The following is a 20,358-nucleotide window of genomic DNA, read 5'->3' on the forward strand; positions in this document are numbered from 1 at the left end:
TTTGACAATTTCACCAAAAACAAACACTTTGAGCTTCAAAAAACACAGATGTTAAGCTGGAAGGTTTGCACAGAATTGTACAGGTGTACCTAACAAAGTGGCCGGTGAGTGTAGAGGCCATAAGCCAAGTGTGGTTTCTTTTCTGAATGCTGGACATCCCACTTTACTGTCAAAGAAACAAGCATTTAATGTTGGATGTCTTGATTTATTTTGTAGGTTAATGGGACAGTAACAGTGGTCACTAAATGTTTTTGGGTTATGACATATGAACAACGAGCTCACATTTACTAGATTTGTCTTGACCAATTAGTCAACAGTATTTCTTTAGAATAGTTTTTCTGTGAAGAGTTCTATGTGATCTATATTTATTTTAAAGTGTTTGTCTTTAAAAGCTTTCAAAAATGAAGAAGCATCCTCAAAATCCATCTTCAGTCAAAGGAGCATTCACATCCCTGATCTCCCCAGTGACTGGGTGTCCGTCCTTGTTCATGAATCCATCACTAGGATTATTCTGTCTTACCTCATGTTGATTTTACTCAATAATATGTGACCATGTTAACTCTCACCTTCCACAAGCTTGGCTGGCAGTTCCTCGGATGACTGAGATTTGATTATAAAGATGTTGAACATTCAGACTGTACCTGTGAGTTTGTGGGGTTTTAAGTGATTCAGAGAAACCAACTCTGCCGCTGGTCAAGAATAAAATGGTTATTGTGCTCTAAACCATGCCAGGGCAGAGAGATGAGAAGTGTCACTAGGTGACAGTCACACAAGACGATGAGAATAACACCTGAAGACTTAGAGAACATCAAGCTGGCTGCAGTTTGACAGACATTCGCCTTCTGTACAAGTTTTTCCAATCTGTGATGGGTGTGTCGGTAAAGAGGGATGATGACAATGAAGGCAGTGAAATGAAGATGGGTGTAAAGGTAGATATGCAGATTCTTAATATGTCTCTCCAACTTGTGATCACTGCAAATTACAGAGGAGGAGGAGGAGGATGAGGATGATGATGATGATGGCTAGCCAGCTATCAGTAGATATCGGGTAGGTCTTGATAATTCCTACTGAAGTAGCCACCAGTGTAGAGCCAGTCCTGCAAGCCAGTGTATGGGTTGGTGCCGAACTGGAACCACCTGAAAAACAAACAGATTAAATGTCATTATTTTGTTTTTTTTAAACCATTCATTTTATTTATTTTTATTTTCATTGTCAGCTGGGGTTTCAGTGTTTCCCCTATAATAGTACAGACATAAATAAATATAATACTGTCCAATATACACTCATTTGGAAATAATTATTTGTGTTTAGGGGTGTCAGGTGCACATGAATGTGTGACCTGAGAATACCGCGTATTTTTACTTTATTTTGTTATGTAATACTGTGCTGAAAGTTGGTAAAGAAGTGCCAGAAGGCCTCCAGAAGTGCAGCAGAAAATATTGGTGTTATTTGCCTCTCACTCATTGTCAGCTGGGGTTTCAGTGTTTCCCCTATAATAGTACAGACATAAATAAATATAATACTGTCCAATATACACTCATTTGGAAATAATTATTTGTGTTTAGGGGTGTCAGGTGCACATCCGAGGACTACATGAATGTGTGACCTGAGAATACCGCGGTTAATGGATTTCGTACATATACCGAGGATTGTGGAAACAAGGCGTTACCTTCACTGATTCTTGACAGTGGCTTGTTAAAGTTACAGTAAGTTTGTGATATTTAATATTCTCATGGAACCGCAGTGTCAGTGTTGCCTATTGTCTGCACTTTCAATACGTTACACTAATGTTCTGATGTGTCAGTGTTGTTATAATAGTTTAACATATAATTTAATACCAAGTGATCATCACAGAGTGAATGTCGGTTAATGGATTTCGTACATATACCGAGGATTGTGGAAACAAGGCGTTACCTTCACTGATTCTTGACAGTGGCTTGTTAAAGTTACAGTAAGTTTGTGATATTTAATATTCTCATGGAACCGCAGTGTCAGTGTTGCCTATTGTCTGCACTTTCAATACGTTACACTAATGTTCTGATGTGTCAGTGTTGTTATAATAGTTTAACATATAATTTAATACCAAGTGATCATCACAGAGTGATGTTGTTATAATGAAGTTGGAGTAAATGTGAGATTTTCCATAAAGCAACTAACATTAGTAAAACAAGTTATTTGGCTGCTATTAATGCTAACGTGAGCATGGCACCATGTAAGAAGAGGAAACCTTGAACATTTTGAGAAATGTGCTGATTTGCTGCTTTGCTGAGAATTCGGTAAAAAGAATGGAGGTGGTAGTTTGGTCATTCTGTAACATGATGCACCTACTATTTTACAGCTAATTTGCTGTGAAACAACGCTATGGTTATGTATGAATCACCTGTATGTTAAAGTGAATTAAATTAAATGCTCGAGAACACTGAATACTGTGTTTCTTACCTAGTCACCCACTCCTCTTCATTCTTAGCTCTGTCCTTTCTGGCAGCTCTCTGTTTCTCCTCCAGTCGCTCCTTCTCCTGGCTGGCCTTCTCTGCACGAGGACAAAAAGCCATATCTCTGTTACCTTGTACCATTTAGCTTCTGAATCAAGTAAAAAAGACTTGTACTACGATACATTTTCATTTCAGGTCAATCAGGGTGTAAACACTTAGATCAGCAGAAGGTGGCAGCAGTGATATTCTGTTTGTCCCACTGGGAGTCATTTTAATACATCATGCATGCGTATTAATTTATCTGCAGCAGAAATGTAGTCTTATTGAAAAGTCTTAACTGAATAAACTTAATACCAGGTGTAACTTCAGATTATACTACTGGCAAAAAAGTTACTGTGTTTTCTGGCAAGCAGAGATGATTTTAAAGACTTTAAAATCAAATTACCCATATCGCCATTCTCCATGGCTCTGATGTCAGGCCTGAAGCGACAGTCAGTTGGGGCCAAGATGGCTTCCATGCCAGGCTCCAGCTCATTGAGAGCCATCGCAAAGTTGGTGAAGTTGTACATCTGGAGAAAGAAAGGATTTAGGGACGTTGAGTTTTTGTTTGCAAATATAAACATGTGTCCTATTAATGCAGTCACATGCATCAAATCTGTTTAATCACTGACTTAAATCAACTGATAACAGCTTATTCTTTTTTACTGGACTGCATGTTTGTGGTGTTTTTTTGTATTTGAAAAGCTTGGACTTCAGTTTACCATAATTAAGCATTTATAAGTTGATGTGCTGGAAACAGACAAATTTCTTATTTGTAATGGCACCGCATGACTTGTGTGTAGTTTGCACCTGTGTGTGTTAAAGTGTGGATACCCAAACTGAGCCTAACCCAAGGGTTTGGAGAAAGATTTAGGAATTATGTCCAGGTCGTTTTAAGAAATAAGGAAAAAACACTACAGGCTCAGGTTGGGTTTGGACATTATATACTATAAACTTGTTGGCCGCACACTCGGGCACAAGTCAGGTTTAGACAGAAATATGCGGCTTGGTGTGTGCGTGGACGCGTTACTGTACCACAGAAGAGTGTGCCGGTCTGGACTCTATCCTCCACAACAGAGTGCTTCCAGGTACGACAGACACCGTCTCCTGGACTTCAGGCATATCGTCTGCATCATCGTTTTCCGCTCCCTCCAGCTCCTCCTGGAAAATATATAGTTCACTTTTACTGCTGTTTTGCCCCACACACATTATAACTACATTAGAAACATCTTCACTGTATCTATATATAGTTATGATCTGTCCTGCTTCAGTCCAAGCCTTTCAAACCCCACTAGGAAAGCTACACACTTCCCAGCTATTATCCTCGACTACAAATAACCAAGCAGACTAAAGCTGAAAAGCTAAAAGCCTGAGCACTGACCTACACACGCCTGGTGTTTTATGTGTATAAGACCACACAGAGCACTGTGGACACCATGAGAAATTTAAGAGGAAAAAGAAAACAATTGGAACTATCACCAAAATCATAAAATAGAAAAAGCCCAACAATGTCAGAATCTGGCAACATATGTGTACTAAAAAATTCCAGTCTAACAATAAGCAGGGTAACCAGAAAGGACAGGTGTCAAATCGTAGATTTTCTAACTTCTCACATTTTTTTGCTTCTTGTTGTCTCCTTTCTTCTCTGACTTCTTGTGGGCCTCGTAGGCCTGAGGGTCGACACTCCACATGCACTCAGTCCACTTCCCATAGATGACACAGAGCTTCTTTTTACTGGAAAGAAAGAAAGGAAGGGGAACAAGATGAGGAAAGGAGAGGTGAATAGCAACAGAATACAAAAATTGGAGATGAAAAAGGAAGCAAGGTAGAAAAAAAATATAGAAAACCACAAGAAGCAAATGATGGAAAAGAGAATAAATGTAAATGGAGAAGCAAAAAGGAGAGAAAGGGAGGAGGAAGAGATGTACAGAGGAAATAAGGAAGAAGAGGAACAGTTACAGACGAAAATGGAGAAGAAAGTTTAAGCAGATGTAAAATGAGCAGAAAAAGGAAAAACCAGATTAGTACAACAGCTTCCTAAAAGTTAAAATTCTAGAAAATAATAGAACTTTCATACTGTCGTTGATGAAGCAATAAACCAACCTCTTGTCCTGGATGTATCCCTCCACTTTGTGCAGCTCTTTGCCAAATATCCCACAGGGCTTGAAATTCAACACACACTTGTCTCCGGTGCTGCAGGAGAAAAGAGCAGAGAAGAAGAAGCTGTTAATGTCCCTCCACTAGGTGAGGTTTTGTAAAAACTGAAATTAAATAGTTCTGATGCCATCTTACTGATGTTTCATTGTTTTAATAATGACTACAATAAAACCACTGAATTTAATGTAACATGCAGCACTTTGCTTTATCAAGTTTATATAAAAATGTTCAAACAATGACATTAAAAACTGAGTCTTAAGTCTCAAACTGAAGTGTATAGTCTTCAGGAGAAAGAGTACTGACGACGTGAAATTCACACGGAACATGACAGATGTAAGGTGATTTCAAGCTTTGCAGACTTTCCCTGAATAAAGGTTTAAAACTGATCCATGGGGCTGTTAGTCTGAAAAGATAAACAGAGTAAACAACCCACCGTCTACAGTAACCAAGTAAACACCGACAGAGTAAATGTAGGTGCTGAACAGCTCTGTGAGCAACAGACATCTCAGACTTAGGTTTACAGTGCTTTATATGAACTTGACCATGGTTCAGTGTCCTTTGAAAGGCTGGATGGTCATGGGTGAAGACTGGTGAGAGAGAGAGTGTGTGTGTGTGTGTGTGTGTGAGGCTCAGTCATGTTGCCGGTCCTGTTGACCACCCATATGTTCAATCGACAACTTCACAGACTTGTATTGGACCAAAAAAAAAAGAAAATCATGTGTCACTGTTTATGCTATTTAGCAATAATGATGATTAAAAATGACAATTCAAGCTTTGCGACTGTGTGTTATAAATGTACTACATTTTGTGTTTCAACTGCTGCTCAGACAAAGCAACCAACTTACCTTGGGCCTCAGGAAATGATAAGGGGTACATTTTACTATTGTCTGTCATTTTATACATCAAGTATTAATCTCATAATCTTAGCTCATGCTAATACTGTATGTGTCTAATTACAAATTGTTGTGTCTGGGTCCCTGTAGATTTACCATGTCTGTTATACTAAAAACAAACTACAGTATATTTATGCCAAGAAATAAGTTGTAAAATGCAAAAATGCACTCTGCTCCTACTGCAGCTAATCAGTGTTAAAACATTCTATCTACTCATTTTAAGAACAACAAATGACATTAAAGGCACCAATTCCCATGCATGAATCATTGGCATACCTGTGGTTCAGTATTTCCACTGTGCCATACTGCTCTATCCATAGTTTGCCCAGAATGATGTTGTGTATACAGCAGTAAGGGTTACTCCATGTGTACGCCTCGTTGTGCCTGGAGGGGAAGGGGAAAAAAACAGAAATAATATGAAGGAGTGTTGGTAGACGAGGGAGAACAGGAATGGAAAAGGAAAGAAAAAAATAGCAAAAAAGAAGATGGATGAAGTGAAGCTGGGGAGCTGATCTTGGATCACAGAATCACGCCAGCCTCCCTTTCAGACTCACTTGAGTAGCTCTAGTGTGATGGTCCCTCTAGGCTCAGCCTCAATGCTCTTGCCCCAGAACTTGAGTTTGGGGTAGATGGAGCCGTGGAAGATGAAATCCCCAGCCAGACTTTCTGCATGGAAGGCACTAACAGGGGGATGATGGGACACCTGCTCTGATATCAGCCGGAAACCCTGCTCCTCTCTGGAGACGCGAGGGGTGGAGGGGAGAGGATAAATGCACAGTTTAAACTGGAGACATTAAAAAAAAGAGGTGTGCGTCATGTGTGTTGTGTGTACCTGGTGAGTTCATAGGTCTCTCCCAGCAGAGGGTTGAAGGGTTTTCCAGTTCTGTCCCACTGAGGTGCCACTGCTGACACAGCAAAAGCAGCTACTGCCTGAAGCAAAACACAACAAACTAAGTTAGTATATATGTGTGTGTGCATGAGAGAGACATGACAGTGTGTACATGTATGCATTTCCATGCATGTTTGCACATAAATTTTATAGAGCAGGGCCTTATCAGTAGTCTTGTGTGTCAGCTGGGTGCATGCCAACTTAAATGACCCTGACCTTTGGTTATTTTCCATTTTTATTATGCAAGTCATTTGTTGACTAATTCTACCAGGGTCAAAATTGCTAATTATTTATGTTTACAGTGGGTACGGAAAGTATTCAGACCCACCTGACAGAACTGGAGAGGATCTGCAAGGAGGAATGGCAGAGGATCCCCAAATGCAGGTGTGAAAAACTTGTTGCATCATTCCCAAAAAGACTCATGACTGTATTAGCTCAAAAGGGGGCTTCTACTAAATACTGAGCAAAGGGTCTGAATACTTATGACCATGTGATATTTCAGTTTTTCTTTTTTAATAAATCTGCAAAAATGTCAAACATTCTGTGTTTTTCTGTCAATATGGGGTGCTGTGTGTACATTAATGAGGAAAAAAATGAACTTAAATGATTTTAGCATATGGCTGTAATATAACAAAGAGGGAAAAATTTAAGGGGGTCTGAATACTTTCCATACCCACTGTATACCAAGTACTGGTGGTTGTTGAATCTGCCTCAGCTGACACTTTTAGGATTTATTTAAATAAATCACACAATCACTGCCAATCACACAGCCAAAAACGACATTTTACAAATGAAAATGTCGATTATTTCTTTCAAGTTCATACAGAGGTGATCGGATGTATGTGATGACAGAGAGTTCAACTGTAAAAGTACATGCAGATGACGCGTCTGTGTGTCGCACTCTAACCTGCATGCGCTCTATGGAGTCAGGCAGCGAGCAGGCTCTGTTGATGAGGTAAGTGTGTTCCATGTATTCTGTGATTCTCTGCAGGAAGCTCAGAGGCTCATTGAAGCCGATGGGCATCGTGATCTTGGACAGTTCCTATGAAAAGTGCACGACAACAAGTCTATTTGAGATTTGACCTCAGCTATCACAATGTTTAAAATAATTTGCTTTTCTTAAATGCCTTATGTCTTGGTCCCATGGAACCAATGCAAAACTAACTGCATTAATTGAAAGAAAAAAAAATTGTGACATATCAATGGGTTGATGTTCATCATTCAAATATAAGTTTATATCAATATATATATATATATAACAAAAAGGCCTTGTATTTTATATACTTGACATAATTCCAATTTGTCACTTTTTATATGGCCTCTAAAATGATTATGTAGTTACTGAAAATCTCTTTTTGACTGAAAAAGGTAATATCATCCACTAAGTGCTAAGATCAGACTAAGCTCTGTGTGAGCTAAAATAGTTTGTCACTTACGAAGACATCTTAACTGCTCACTTAAGAACTGTCCCTCTGCATAGTGTATTTGTCACTGTGAAATGAGAACAAAGTAAAGCAGCACTGGATTTGCTGTGGGTCCTCACCAGTCCGATGCATTTCTTCAGGATACTCCAAACACTGACAGTGTTTTTGGGAAACATGGGCACAGGTAATGACGTCCTGAAATGAAAGAAAATTTAAATGAGTGAGCAGGAATTGAAAGCAGGCTTCCCCAGTATCGGACATTTAGAATGTATTTTCTTTGAAAACCATCGTCTCTTTCTTCTGAAGGGACATCAATATTTCATGGTCATCAAGTCAGTCACACCACATTTAAATAAAAGGAATAAAGATCCTGTTATTTATCATGAGTTCTGCTGAATTTCACTTCCAGCAGAAGATTATACATACTGTAACAAGACTGCTTCTTCCTAAGTTATAAACTGGAAATGCAGTTATGGCATTTAAATTGGCTCAACTTTTCAGCTTTGAAGTTTTCAGTTTATCCACACTGAAATAGCCACAGTTCAGTTACATGGCAGGAATTGTTAAACAGATATTAAGGCCTCCATCCTCAAGATCTGAGTGCAGAGGTGCACTAAACAGGCAGATCAACAGGTGAGGAATAAAGTTACAACAAAATGTGGGAACAAAGTTCCTGTACCTCAAGCCATCCTAAATCATTGCCAAATTTTGGCACAAAATTTTGTCCACATTCTGTGTGCAGTTAAAAATGTGGCTATCACGAATTGCTGTATCAGCTTTTTATTTAAAACATGATATATATTTTAGACAATGGGAACACAAAATAAAAATGCATGTACATCACAGATGTGTTATTTGTAGTTCTGTATTTTAAAGTCAAACCTAAGGCAAGAACTCCTCCTGGCTCAGGGAAAAGCAGTGTCACCTGTGAAGTAAGTATGTGAAGCGGTGACCCTGCCCAGCACACTGTACTGGTTTCAGTAGGATATTTAAGATGGTACAAATTAAAGCTGCAGATGGTATGCGGTGCAAGAATGTAGCAGTACCTGTGTTTCTTGATGCCGTTCTCCTGCGGCACTGATCCATTGTTTTTCTGACTGCTGCTGTGCATCAGTGCATCTTTGAAACTGGCCTCCGACACCCCTTCAAACGACTCGTCTGAGTCCAGGCCTGTGGGACAGGAATTATGACATGAGGCAATAAATTTCAAAAGAGAAGGTAATTTTTAAAACTAGTCTCATGAAAAAACAGAGGCACAGAGGGTTCTGGTATTTTGCTGGCAGGTGATTTTGTCTTGTGGGTCTATAATCATTTGAAACTGTTTTGGTTGCAACTTTAGATGGCCACAGACAGTGCCAGTAATTTGCGTGCCGTTTTGCATCACGGACTTCTGGCATCAGTTTGACTGGCAAATTTTATTGATCTGAAACCGTTTACACTGACTAACCTCTTTGATGACACATCAGTGCATGTCTTTCAAAATGTTTTTTTTTTTTTTTTTTACATGTATATCCACTATTCCAAACTTTTAGCCAGACTAAATAATAGTAAAACGCATATAATTTGTTATGATGCAGCAATATTGAACAGTGGCATCTAATTAGATTTGCAATAGCTGCAATGAAATGGAAATCAAACTAAATACACTGTAAACCTGATATTCTAAATTCAAAGCAATATTATTGTCATGAAAAGATTGACACACTGAAAAGGAGTTAGGGGACAAAGCAGAAAAACAAAAAACTTGAAAACAAATTAGAATAAGACTATGTGTTCATGTTGCAAGAACAGATTTCCTCACTGCAAAACCACACCGTCACAGTATGAACTGGCAGGTTTTAAAACAGTGTGGTATTTGCATATTTACAGTGCCTTGCGAAAGTATTCGGCCCCCTTGAACTTTGCGACCTTTTGCCACATTTCAGGCTTCAAACATAAAGATATAAAACTGTAATTTTTTGTGAAGAATCAACAACAAGTGGGACACAATCATGAAGTGGAACGAAATTTATTGGATATTTCAAACTTTTTTAACAAATAAAAAACTGAATAATTGGGCGTGCAAAATTATTCAGCCCCTTTACTTTCAGTGCAGCAAACTCTCTCCAGAAGTTCAGTGAGGATCTCTGAATGATCCAATGTTGACCTAAATGACTAATGATGATAAATAGAATCCACCTGTGTGTAATCAAGTCTCCGTATAAATGCACCTGCACTGTGATAGTCTCAGAGGTCTGTTTAAAGCGCAGAGAGCATCATGAAGAACAAGGAACACACCAGGCAGGTCCGAGATACTGTTGTGGAGAAGTTTAAAGCCGGATTTGGATACAAAAAGATTTCCCAAGCTTTAAACATCCCAAGGAGCACTGTGCAAGTGATAATATTGAAATGGAAGGAGTATCAGACCACTGCAAATCTACCAAGACCTGGCCGTCCCTCTAAACTTTCAGCTCATACAAGGAGAAGACTGATCAGAGATGCAGCCAAGAGGCCCATGATCACTCTGGATGAACTGCAGAGATCTACAGCTGAGGTGGGAGACTCTGTCCATAGGACAACAATCAGTCGTATACTGCACAAATCTGGCCTTTATGGAAGAGTGGCAAGAAGAAAGCCATTTCTTAAAGATATCCATAAAAAGTGTCGTTTAAAGTTTGCCACAAGCCACCTGGGAGACGCACCAAACATGTGGAAGAAGGTGCTCTGGTCAGATGAAACCAAAATCGAACTTTTTGGCAACAATGCAAAACGTTATGTTTGGCGTAAAAGCAACACAGCTCATCACCCTGAACACACCATCCCCATTGTCAAACATGGTGGTGGCAGCATCATGTTTTGGGCCTGCTTTTCTTCAGCAGGGACAGGGAAGATGGTTAAAATTGATGGGAAGATGGATGGAGCCAAATACAGGACCATTCTGGAAGGAAACCTGATGGAGTCTGCAAAAGACCTGAGACTGGGATGGAGATTTGTCTTCCAACAAGACAATGATCCAAAACATAAAGCAAAATCTACAATGGAATGGTTCACAAATAAACATATCCAGGTGTTAGAATGGCCAAGTCAAAGTCCAGACCTGAATCCAATCGAGAATCTGTGGAAAGAACTGACAACTGCTGTTCACAAACGCTCTCCATCCAACCTCACTGAGCTCGAGCTGTTTTGCAAGGAGGCATGGGCAAAAATTTCAGTCTCTCGATGTGCAAAACTGATAGAGACATACCCCAAGTGACTTACAGCTGTAATCGCAGCAAAAGGTGGCGCTACAACGTATTAACTTAAGGGGGTTGAATAATTTTGCACGCCCAATTTTTCAGTTTTTTTATTTGTTAAAAAAGTTTGAAATATCCAATAAATTTCGTTCCACTTCATGATTGTGTCCCACTTGTTGTTGATTCTTCACAAAAAATTACAGTTTTATATCTTTATGTTTGAAGCCTGAAATGTGGCAAAAGGTCGCAAAGTTCAAGGGGGCCGAATACTTTCGCAAGGCACTGTATTTCTGTTGAGCTGTGTTATCTCAATTTCAGATATAGCAAAAAGCTACATTAATGGGCCTGATAGTGAAAGTAAACTGGCACATCACTGAGTAGGACTCAACAATAACTAAGCATGTGGTGGTGATGACACACCCCTGGGCGGCAGCCTGAACATGACAGGTGACCTGCAGGGTCGAGCTGTGGTGAAATCAAGGTGGAGCTTTAACAGCTTCAAATAGGCCAAATGGTTTGTTATCGTTCAGTAAACATGCTCATTCAGCCGCCGGCGTGACGTCAAAGGCACCAGGTGTGTATCAGGTAGTGTATGTTCAACATTTACGTAAAACAAAGGCCTCTCATGTGAACATCCAAAATGGAAAGAAGAACAGTCGAACTGGACAAGAAAATCATCATGTTTATAAAACAGGGCCGTAAAAGTGGAAGCACAAATATTGGTGACTGAAAAACATTAATGCGCATACTCCAAAACAAAACATATTAAGTAAAGTTTTAAGATTCACCAGTAGCAACTACTGGCTAAGAAAACTCACCATCCCATACCAGCACATAGGGCGTCACTGGGCAGGGGTTCTGCTGATCAAGCCCGAATATAATAAGATCTGATTTTGGTCCTACTTAAGTGTGTCGTGTATAAAATACACTGTAATTTGACATCCAATAAATAACCTAGGAACAGGCCTATGCACAGTGTGTACTAAGATCACAATTAGTATTTATCAGAATGAATGAAGCTCCTTCAGGTTGTTTAAGCATGAGAAGGATGCAATGGTTTCAAATATAGTTCATCCCTGCACAGTCTGAAAAGTCAGACCATACTAAATATAAAAAAAATAAATAATTTTTTTACACTATGTCTATTTCTTTGTTTCTGCAAATACAGTACAAAACAATACAGGCAACATACACAACCACTACTCTGTCAGAGTCCAGGGTGTTGTTGACATTACTGTTCATGAACACAAGACAGCCAACCACTGAATTATTGATATAATCATCAGACTAAGGCAGGTTAGGTTCCATTGGATGCTATTATGCTTCTATAGTATGATGGAGACAGAGCAGGCCATCTAATTAGGACAGATAGCCTCAACATTCATAAAAAGAGAAAAAGGTCCTGACATGGGTTGTGAAATTACAAAACTCAGCTGAGAGTCCTACGAACAAAAACAACAAAATAAATACCATGCAATTTTCAAAAAACTGTGTTCAAATCCACAGGGAGCACATTTCTGCCAACATGTGAACCATTTGGTCCGCAACCGCATTGATGATTTTAGAGTTGCAACAATGAGTCTATTAATCAGTCAGAAAAATAACTGACAACTATTTTTGTTATTAAAGTTAAAATGCTAAACGTCTCCTAGTTCCAGCTTGTCAGAAGACGTGCTGCTTCTGTGATGTGATCCCTTATATTTTAGGTTGTCTGGTTGAACAAAACAGGCAGTTTCATGACATCGCCTTGGGCTATAAGAATCCATGACAGACATTTTTTTATTGTCTTTGGTTATTATCTAAAACTATGATAATCAGCAGATTAAAATAATATCTCTAACCGACTCTGTGAAGATCACCTTACCATTTAAGTAACATACAAGAATACAAAACTGAGTTTTGCAATTCCAAAAATACAAAATGCTGCAACTATTTTCCACCTGATTAGACCACCTGCAAATGGTTGTCACATCATGACATACACCGATCAGCATTAAATCCACCTGTTGGTCATAATGTCATGGTGGCCAGGGGTCATTATCATCTGCAGCTCCATAACCCTATATGCAGAAAGCTGTGTGTCAACCATGACCGGTATACATATTTCCCATGCGGCCCCCTGTCTACTATAACACTAAAAACACCGGGTGGATTTACTGTTGTTGGCTGATTGGTGTACATTTAAGAAAATAGATTAATTCAGATTGTGATTCAAACACTCACGCCCTCTACTCCAGAGCACCCACCTGTGACGGCATCGTAGAACTCATCCTCATTGCTCATCTTCTAGAGTCAAAGCTGGCCGTTTGTTTAGGACAGATGTTCGACTTCTAGCACATGTTCCTTTGGATGGCAGCCCTTCACAGTTCGGCTGGAGGGAGACGTGTCAATCAAAGTCCCTCTGGTCACCACGGAAACTGCACAATGTTCGCTCAATATCCAGTGAGTGTCCCAAACAATCTGATTATTTTGGACAGTTTGACCAGCAGAAGAGCCACCACAGGAGAGTTCAGTTCAAAGATCAGCTCTTCTTTGGCTTTGTTGGGTGTAGCAAATTAATAACCTGTAGAAACACAAAAGAAACAAAATTTAAGTCTTGAGTTGGACTTTACTCTGGATTAAAGAAAGGTAAATGAACAGTCAAGTATCCACCAGTGTTTACAAGAGTCAAAGTCAGGACTGACAATCACACAGTTTAATCACTTGTTAATCTCCAATTTAGGCAACAGCTTAGAACTTTCTAAAGAAAACATCAAGCTGAGAAGACTGTGCATGCCCTCATAATGGACGCCTGGACTACTGCAGCTGAAAAATCTTCTCACTCTGGCTGGGCAACAGGCTTGTCTATCATGGCCCACAAGGTCCAGTAGTTACTGTATATACTTGGAGCACCACTTCCATGGGCGTTCTGAGTGTTTGTTACCTTCTGTTTGGTACACTGTAGCTTCAAAGTTTTGAACTTTTTTTCTAAAGTTCCTTTATAAGAGCAATTAGCAAAATTAACATTTTAACTCTTGGGGCAACAACAGCGGGTTCAAAATCAAGTGGCAGCCTCCGAGGCTGAGAAATTTAGCCAGTGTGGAAGTGCCAAAACCTGCAGTTCCTCAAACGGCCACTTGAGGCCGGCTCCAAAAGGCAGCCAATCCCCACAGACTCCTATGTTAAACTGCCCAACTTTACAACAAAATGTTTACAGCCTGATACAAAAAACTGTTTTGGTCTCTATAGCTAATTTCCCCTTCCATGACAGTTGTACGGGGGTTGAAAAATATATATATTTTTTTCCCTTAAACTCACCCATTTGAGACTAAAACCTATGCATTAATGGAATGGCCGGTTTGAGTGACAGGCAGGATGGTTCTGCCACAGGTGGCCAGCTGTTTCCTGTCTAGCAAGCCCTACTCGTGCTCCGCCTCTTTGCCAGTTTTTGGATTAGCCAAAAATTCTGATTTACAGTATTAAACTATGTGGTCCTCAAAAATATATGTCATTAGTGCAATACAAAAATGGGGCTTTCTTCATCCTGTTTAATATGAAACATTAAAGGTAGTACTCAGTGAAGGTGGAACCAACCAAAAGAGCAGTGTGTAATTTCAGTTTAATCTCTCAATACATTATACTTGTTGCAGTGACACTAAAAGGTTAATGACTATGTCAGTTACAGTTGAAACACAAAGAGCTCTTGGATGGAAACGCTTTGCTCTGATGGCAGCAAATCACATTATTCTACTTTATATAAAGGCAATGTCTCTTTTCTATCACTTACTCATTGTTTATCTCAGTATCAACATCAGCACATTCAACACAGTGACAGAATATGATCCATGATGACGCATAATTTATCAATTTGTCACACCACAACTCACATGCCTGACCTTAGTAACACTACAAGGAATCCAAATTTTCATTAACAGCCCAATTGGCAAATGCAACAAACTGTGGCTTACACACCGAATCCTTCATTTGTGGCAGGGATTTCCTCTCCAATACCAAATCCACTTTAATTTTTCAACTTTATCTTAAGTCACACATGGGCTCAAAAAACTAGCAATAGTGCTTGAACTGGTGACTGAATAGTCAATTAATTATTAACTAAATGCTGCACCTTCCAATGAGCCTGTCGAAAGTTGGCAGTGAATGCTAGATAAGATTTTTAGAAGTTTGAACTTATTTTTTTTCAGATTTTTTTTCCAGTATAAATGATTAGGAAAGATCCTTAACACTGATGTGTTGAGTAGTTTAGCTTTTTTAATTTACAAACGTTCAAATAATATTCTTAATATTACTTGAAGTGCATTTCTTTGCTACTCCAGAAAGAACCAGCATCTTCAGACTCCATATCCTTTTGTATACCCTTTTATTGTCCTCTGACAAATTCCAACACTAGTGAAAACCAATCACCAGATGTTCAAAGTGTACGTTACAGAGACTCAGCTAGCAGGTTAACCTTAACTGTAGTATTGGACATTATCTACAGTCATGTAGCTATGAAAAAAAGAATTCATGAAACAAGTGTTCATTAGATAATATCACTGAATCTTCTGCTCTTCTAAAATTAATGAAAGGCAGCTGATTTATGAGCAATACAGAAAGGTAGCTTTGGGTAATACAGCAAATAATAGAATATTTTTAGGTTTTCAGAGTTACAAGATTTCTTACATACCTGCAGTGTAATTAAATCGCAACAGAGACAACTCATTCCATACAGTTACTCATTTTGGACAGTGAAATGCTAAATCTGGGATAAAGCAACTCTGCCTTTACCTTCCTCCTACTCTGTCTTTCTCCGGTCATGGGAAGGGTTTTTACCTTTGCCAGATATTGTAACGCCTTCAGCACACAAATGAACTTTGTCCTCGGCATCCACGATCAATAAGTTAAACACAATGGATGACACTTGGGTATTCAACTGTTCTAACAGCTAATTTAATATCTTAACCTTGAACTTTTTGCTTGCGGTTAGTTTGTTCCAATGAAACTAACATCTATGTTTTTCAATATGTTACAAGCACGTATACTTAAACATCAGTCTGACTCTGAATAAAGAGATCCTTCCTTCCTGTAACCAAATCATGATACAGATCAGCACCAAAATCCAAGAACTTGTCCATGGCCGATACCCTACCTCTCCAAAAAAATTTCATCAAAATCAATTTATTACTTTGAGTTATACTGTTAACAATCAAATCAACAAACACTGGCAAGAAGATAACCCTCAACCTAGGCAGGACACAGAGGCAGACTTGCCCAGAACGGCGCTTGCCACAATACAGTGCGCTGGAGTTGAACGACAATATGTAGACCAATTAACACAAAATAATTGGAAAATCAGCCCATGAATGCTGCAGTCTGTGTGCTACTGTCATGAGGCGGCTCATGTTGTGGAGTGGGAATGGTATGATCCACTTTATGTGATATTGTATCAAATGCTTCTTTGGGCCATTAACAGCCGAAACCTGAACTATATCCACATACCTCAGTCCAAGGTCAAAATAAAACCATGACATATGATGATAGGCTATGTTTCTGTGAATACAGAAAACAAGGCTGCCTGGAGTATCTCTTTTGCATGGCCTTTTTACAGGTTCACCCTTTTGCCACACTTTACAACCCTATTGCTGCTGAACTGTTTGAACCCATTCATACTAAGCATAATGACACTTTACTGAACCTTCCTTGTCATTTTTTAGGATCTGAAATAGGCAGCATGGACATCTGACCAGCCACACTTCCCAGTGAAACTCTCACTAAGGGGGTATAAAGAGGGGAAAGGTGGAGCAACATAGATAGCGAGGGATATGATTACTGCATTACTGGTATGAACCAAGCCTGGAGTCACTAGACAATTCTGTCCTAAGCAACAGGAAGCATCATATTGTCCTTGGAGTAAACACATCACCGATTCAAACTCTAGGCTTATGTCTTAGATTGTTCTCAGTTTACAACCTGGAAAAAGCAGAGCCATTGTTAAAGCTGGTGGGCAGGAGTGCACAGAAGCTATTCAGATCATAAGAAAATTCTTTTTGAATATGTGTCGACACTTGAGAAAAAGTATGACAACTACTGGTTAAACTACAACCCTCAGGCTGTACTTGGCCTTTCTAAGCTGTTAAAACAACTCTGCTCCTTAAAATGTTTGAGACACAGTTGAGGAGGCTCACTCGACAAAAAGGCCTCAATATTTAGTTCTGCAAGGTTAAAAAAAGAGCACAATATCAGGAAATTAATCCCAGCTAAAATGTTAATATCATACTGATAAATGCTGTAGATTTGTCAGGTTAGAGTTAAATTAGTCTTGGTTTATGGTTTGCAGAACAAATGGCTCTCTGCATCTCTCAACACCTACAAATGAGGGTGAAATTAAGTTCTTCTACATCAATGACAAGAAATATTTCTGTATTTTATTTGTACAGGCTAAAAACTACTTTGTACTGAATAGCTCTTTCATCTTCTGTCAATCAATCATATGCTTTTAAAGCAAATTACTTTCCCATTCCATAACTGTGCAGATACACTAAGTAAATTCACACATGTGCACACACAGTGACAAGGACAGAAAGCTCTCTGATTGGCTGAAACAGGCTCTCACATCATATCGCTCTCTCCGCACTGAAATCTGTGAGACGTTACAGACATGGCACCATACACACACACCACAAGCCCACTCCTCCATGCTTGGGCAATAGCCTATCACAGACAACCCCAATCTGAAACTCTCTTACTCATTGGTTGCACACAAATACAGAGGAATACAAATATCTCCATCAGGCAGGTTAGGAGTAGAGAAAAATAGAGAAAAGGTGAACAAAGCATCCCCTTGGTGATATCTTTTTCCTTGGGGTTTCCTGTGTAGCATTTATTCAACACTAAATTTCTGACTACAAACTGACCTTGTTAAGAGAGCCAACACTACATTGCAAAAAGATTATTCAATTGTTTTCAAATAAGCGCTGCGACACCTTTTTTGATAAGATTTTGTACTGCATTTGTTTATACCAGAATAGAAGCACCACTAGGCCTTAAAACATTTCACATTATGTTAGGGTTCAAAATCATTATTACAGCCTCCAATCAACCAAATTCTATTGACCCCAAAGGCTTCACCAACTCATTTTATCTCAAAGCAAACAGGTTATACCAAACTAAACCATGTAGCAACGTCATTACCAATAATCTAGTGATTTGATAGTCAAAACTCAACCTACCGATGTCACCATGCATGCATCCAGTGTTCAGCTACTAGCCTGGTAACATCTCACTGTGATGCCTTCCGAGGGATGACAAAAACATCCAAAGCCGCGGGGATGCAGAGGGAGAGGACCAGAGACAGGTGAGGAGAGAGACAGGCACAAAGAAATTAAGAGACAAGAGCTGTCGCTATGTGAGACGGAGCCTAGTACTGTGCAATGATACAGTATGCACACGTAAACACCTCTTTGTTTCTCTTTACCACACCTACTTCTGTAGGTGGCACACCTCTGCAAACTGTAGAACACATACCACAAGCCAGTCGCATACGTACTGAAGCATTCAACATGGACGCTGAGAGCATAACCTGTGAAACAGACCATACTGACCAGCAAACAAGTGAAACAATTCAAATGAAGTTGCCTGAAACAACAGTAGGATGACTTCAGACCAGTGACTTCTGAGTGGGCAACTGATTCTTTTCCATGTTAGGAATTTTTCCAACTTTATCAAAAAGTGAGAAACATTTTCTACATTTTGACTGAAATGTGTAATGTTTATTCGGGCTGCAAAAACCACTGGTTGTCACTATCAACACTAGGACCATCTTTATTTTGCTAATTGTTCTATTGTCACTTAAGAGTAACTGGAAAGACTCTGCTGCAAAAACCTGTGGCTAAGGAGATGGGCCTTCTGTCACTTTCAGTCTCCCATTTCACCCAACATTCAAACAACACACAGTCACACAAAGGTAAAATTACAAAAGACAACAAAACTTTGTAGAACAAGAATTTACTGTAGCAAATATTTGCAGTTCTTCAGATACACATGAAACATAAAAAAGATGGGACAAAGAGTCCAGTTCTACTGTTTTTTGTTTTTTTTTTGCTCAACAACCTTACACTTACTTTCTTGTCTCAGCAACATGTTAGTGCAGAACAAGATGGAAGAAAATAACTCAGGAAACTTTACTTTTTGTGTTTTGTTGGTAGGTTTTTGAATAAAATTTGCTTCTGAGGGACAAATTTTTATTAGGTGCTAACAGGCCAAGTGCTTTAGGTAGTATCTAGACGTTGGGATCAAGGGAATGGGTCTGATCTGCTGATCTGAGAGAAGGAAGGAGGATGTGAATGCAGCTTGAAAGGCAATGTTGTGAACAAGAAGCACAGACAGGCCACTGTGTCAGAGAGAGTCCAACACAATGCAGCATTTTGCTATGGGTGTTGTCTGTGTACTAATTTGTGCAGAGGAGGACAGAACCGCTGAGAATGTGAGTGTTTTGAGGAATGTGTGCTTTGTACAGATGGTTGTAGGTAAATTAAAACCAGAAGTGTACCTCAAGTAACCAGTGTGTTTTTTCAAACCTTTGCCATCTAAGAAATAGTGAGGCACTAGGAGGCGGCTTTAGCAATCAACTGTTGAAAAGACAAGAGTTAGGGTGCTAAATAGCACCTGCGTGTATGTAAGCTCTGTTACAGAAAAGGCTGTTTAGCAATCATTTGTCAGAGCTCTTGGAACCTGTTCTCATACATCCCACACTACAACCCTTGAAGATTGTGTACAAAAGATTGCGTCTATATCCTGGTGATGTTTAAATGTAATGAACGGCCATCATCACGTGACTCAGAAATCCAAGAGTCGTCTCCAATCTCACAGCCTTAACCTACACAGCCAAACTCAGGCTTTTGCCATAGGGTGCACCTGGCCTAAATTACACTATTTTAGAGTGAGAAAAAAAAAAACACATTACATAGTAGTAAAGAATAGCATTAACGCTGCAATATATAAAGTCAATACAGTTCTACTTATTTTTCATGTAGGCCTATTGCTAGTTTAAAACTGTCTATCATCTGCATATGCATCAGTGCTGCCTGAAGGAAGGAAAATGGAAGTACAGTTCATATTACATGACCATCACCAGGGGAGAATTTTAACGTGAACTGCTCACAAACAATACAAATGACAACAGGTATGAATTCAAATTCACTTGACCTCAATCACAAGACTGACAGAGTACATCCATTGCCTGAAGCAATTTGGAAAAATTAAGTGCTAACGTCAACATCATCGGTTCTGGACTCCTTAAGAAAGGCTGAAAAGGTATCATCTGTTAGTTGGTTGTCT

At 39.3% G+C, this 20,358-nt stretch overlaps 1 protein-coding gene across 2 annotated transcripts in view; it reads right to left on the reverse strand.

The window, feature by feature from the left end:
* Positions 1–39: 39 nt before the first annotated feature.
* Positions 40–20,358, reverse strand: part of LOC109973776 (oxysterol-binding protein-related protein 2-like) — a 24,555-nt gene continuing 4,236 nt past the window's right edge. The window contains exons 1-14 of one of the 2 annotated variants that reach the window (XM_020623585.1): positions 18,252–18,319; positions 13,293–13,609; positions 8,881–9,004; positions 7,954–8,029; positions 7,318–7,452; positions 6,354–6,451; positions 6,076–6,258; positions 5,798–5,905; positions 4,575–4,664; positions 4,085–4,205; positions 3,507–3,632; positions 2,878–3,001; positions 2,440–2,530; positions 40–1,136 (exon numbers count right to left, since the gene is read on the reverse strand). In XM_020623585.1, coding sequence (XP_020479241.1) covers positions 1,034–1,136; positions 2,440–2,530; positions 2,878–3,001; positions 3,507–3,632; positions 4,085–4,205; positions 4,575–4,664; positions 5,798–5,905; positions 6,076–6,258; positions 6,354–6,451; positions 7,318–7,452; positions 7,954–8,029; positions 8,881–9,004; positions 13,293–13,329 — 1,416 coding nt within the window. In that variant the 5' untranslated portion in view covers positions 13,330–13,609; positions 18,252–18,319 and the 3' untranslated portion in view covers positions 40–1,033. Of the gene's footprint in view, positions 1,137–2,439; positions 2,531–2,877; positions 3,002–3,506; positions 3,633–4,084; positions 4,206–4,574; positions 4,665–5,797; positions 5,906–6,075; positions 6,259–6,353; positions 6,452–7,317; positions 7,453–7,953; positions 8,030–8,880; positions 9,005–13,292; positions 13,610–18,251; positions 18,320–20,358 lie in introns of those variants that run through there. The other variant, XM_020623584.1, reaches the window with a different exon arrangement.

This window comes from Monopterus albus, unplaced genomic scaffold, assembly GCF_001952655.1.
Source record: "Monopterus albus unplaced genomic scaffold, M_albus_1.0 scaffold305.1, whole genome shotgun sequence".
Classification (NCBI taxonomy): Eukaryota; Metazoa; Chordata; class Actinopteri; order Synbranchiformes; family Synbranchidae; genus Monopterus; species Monopterus albus.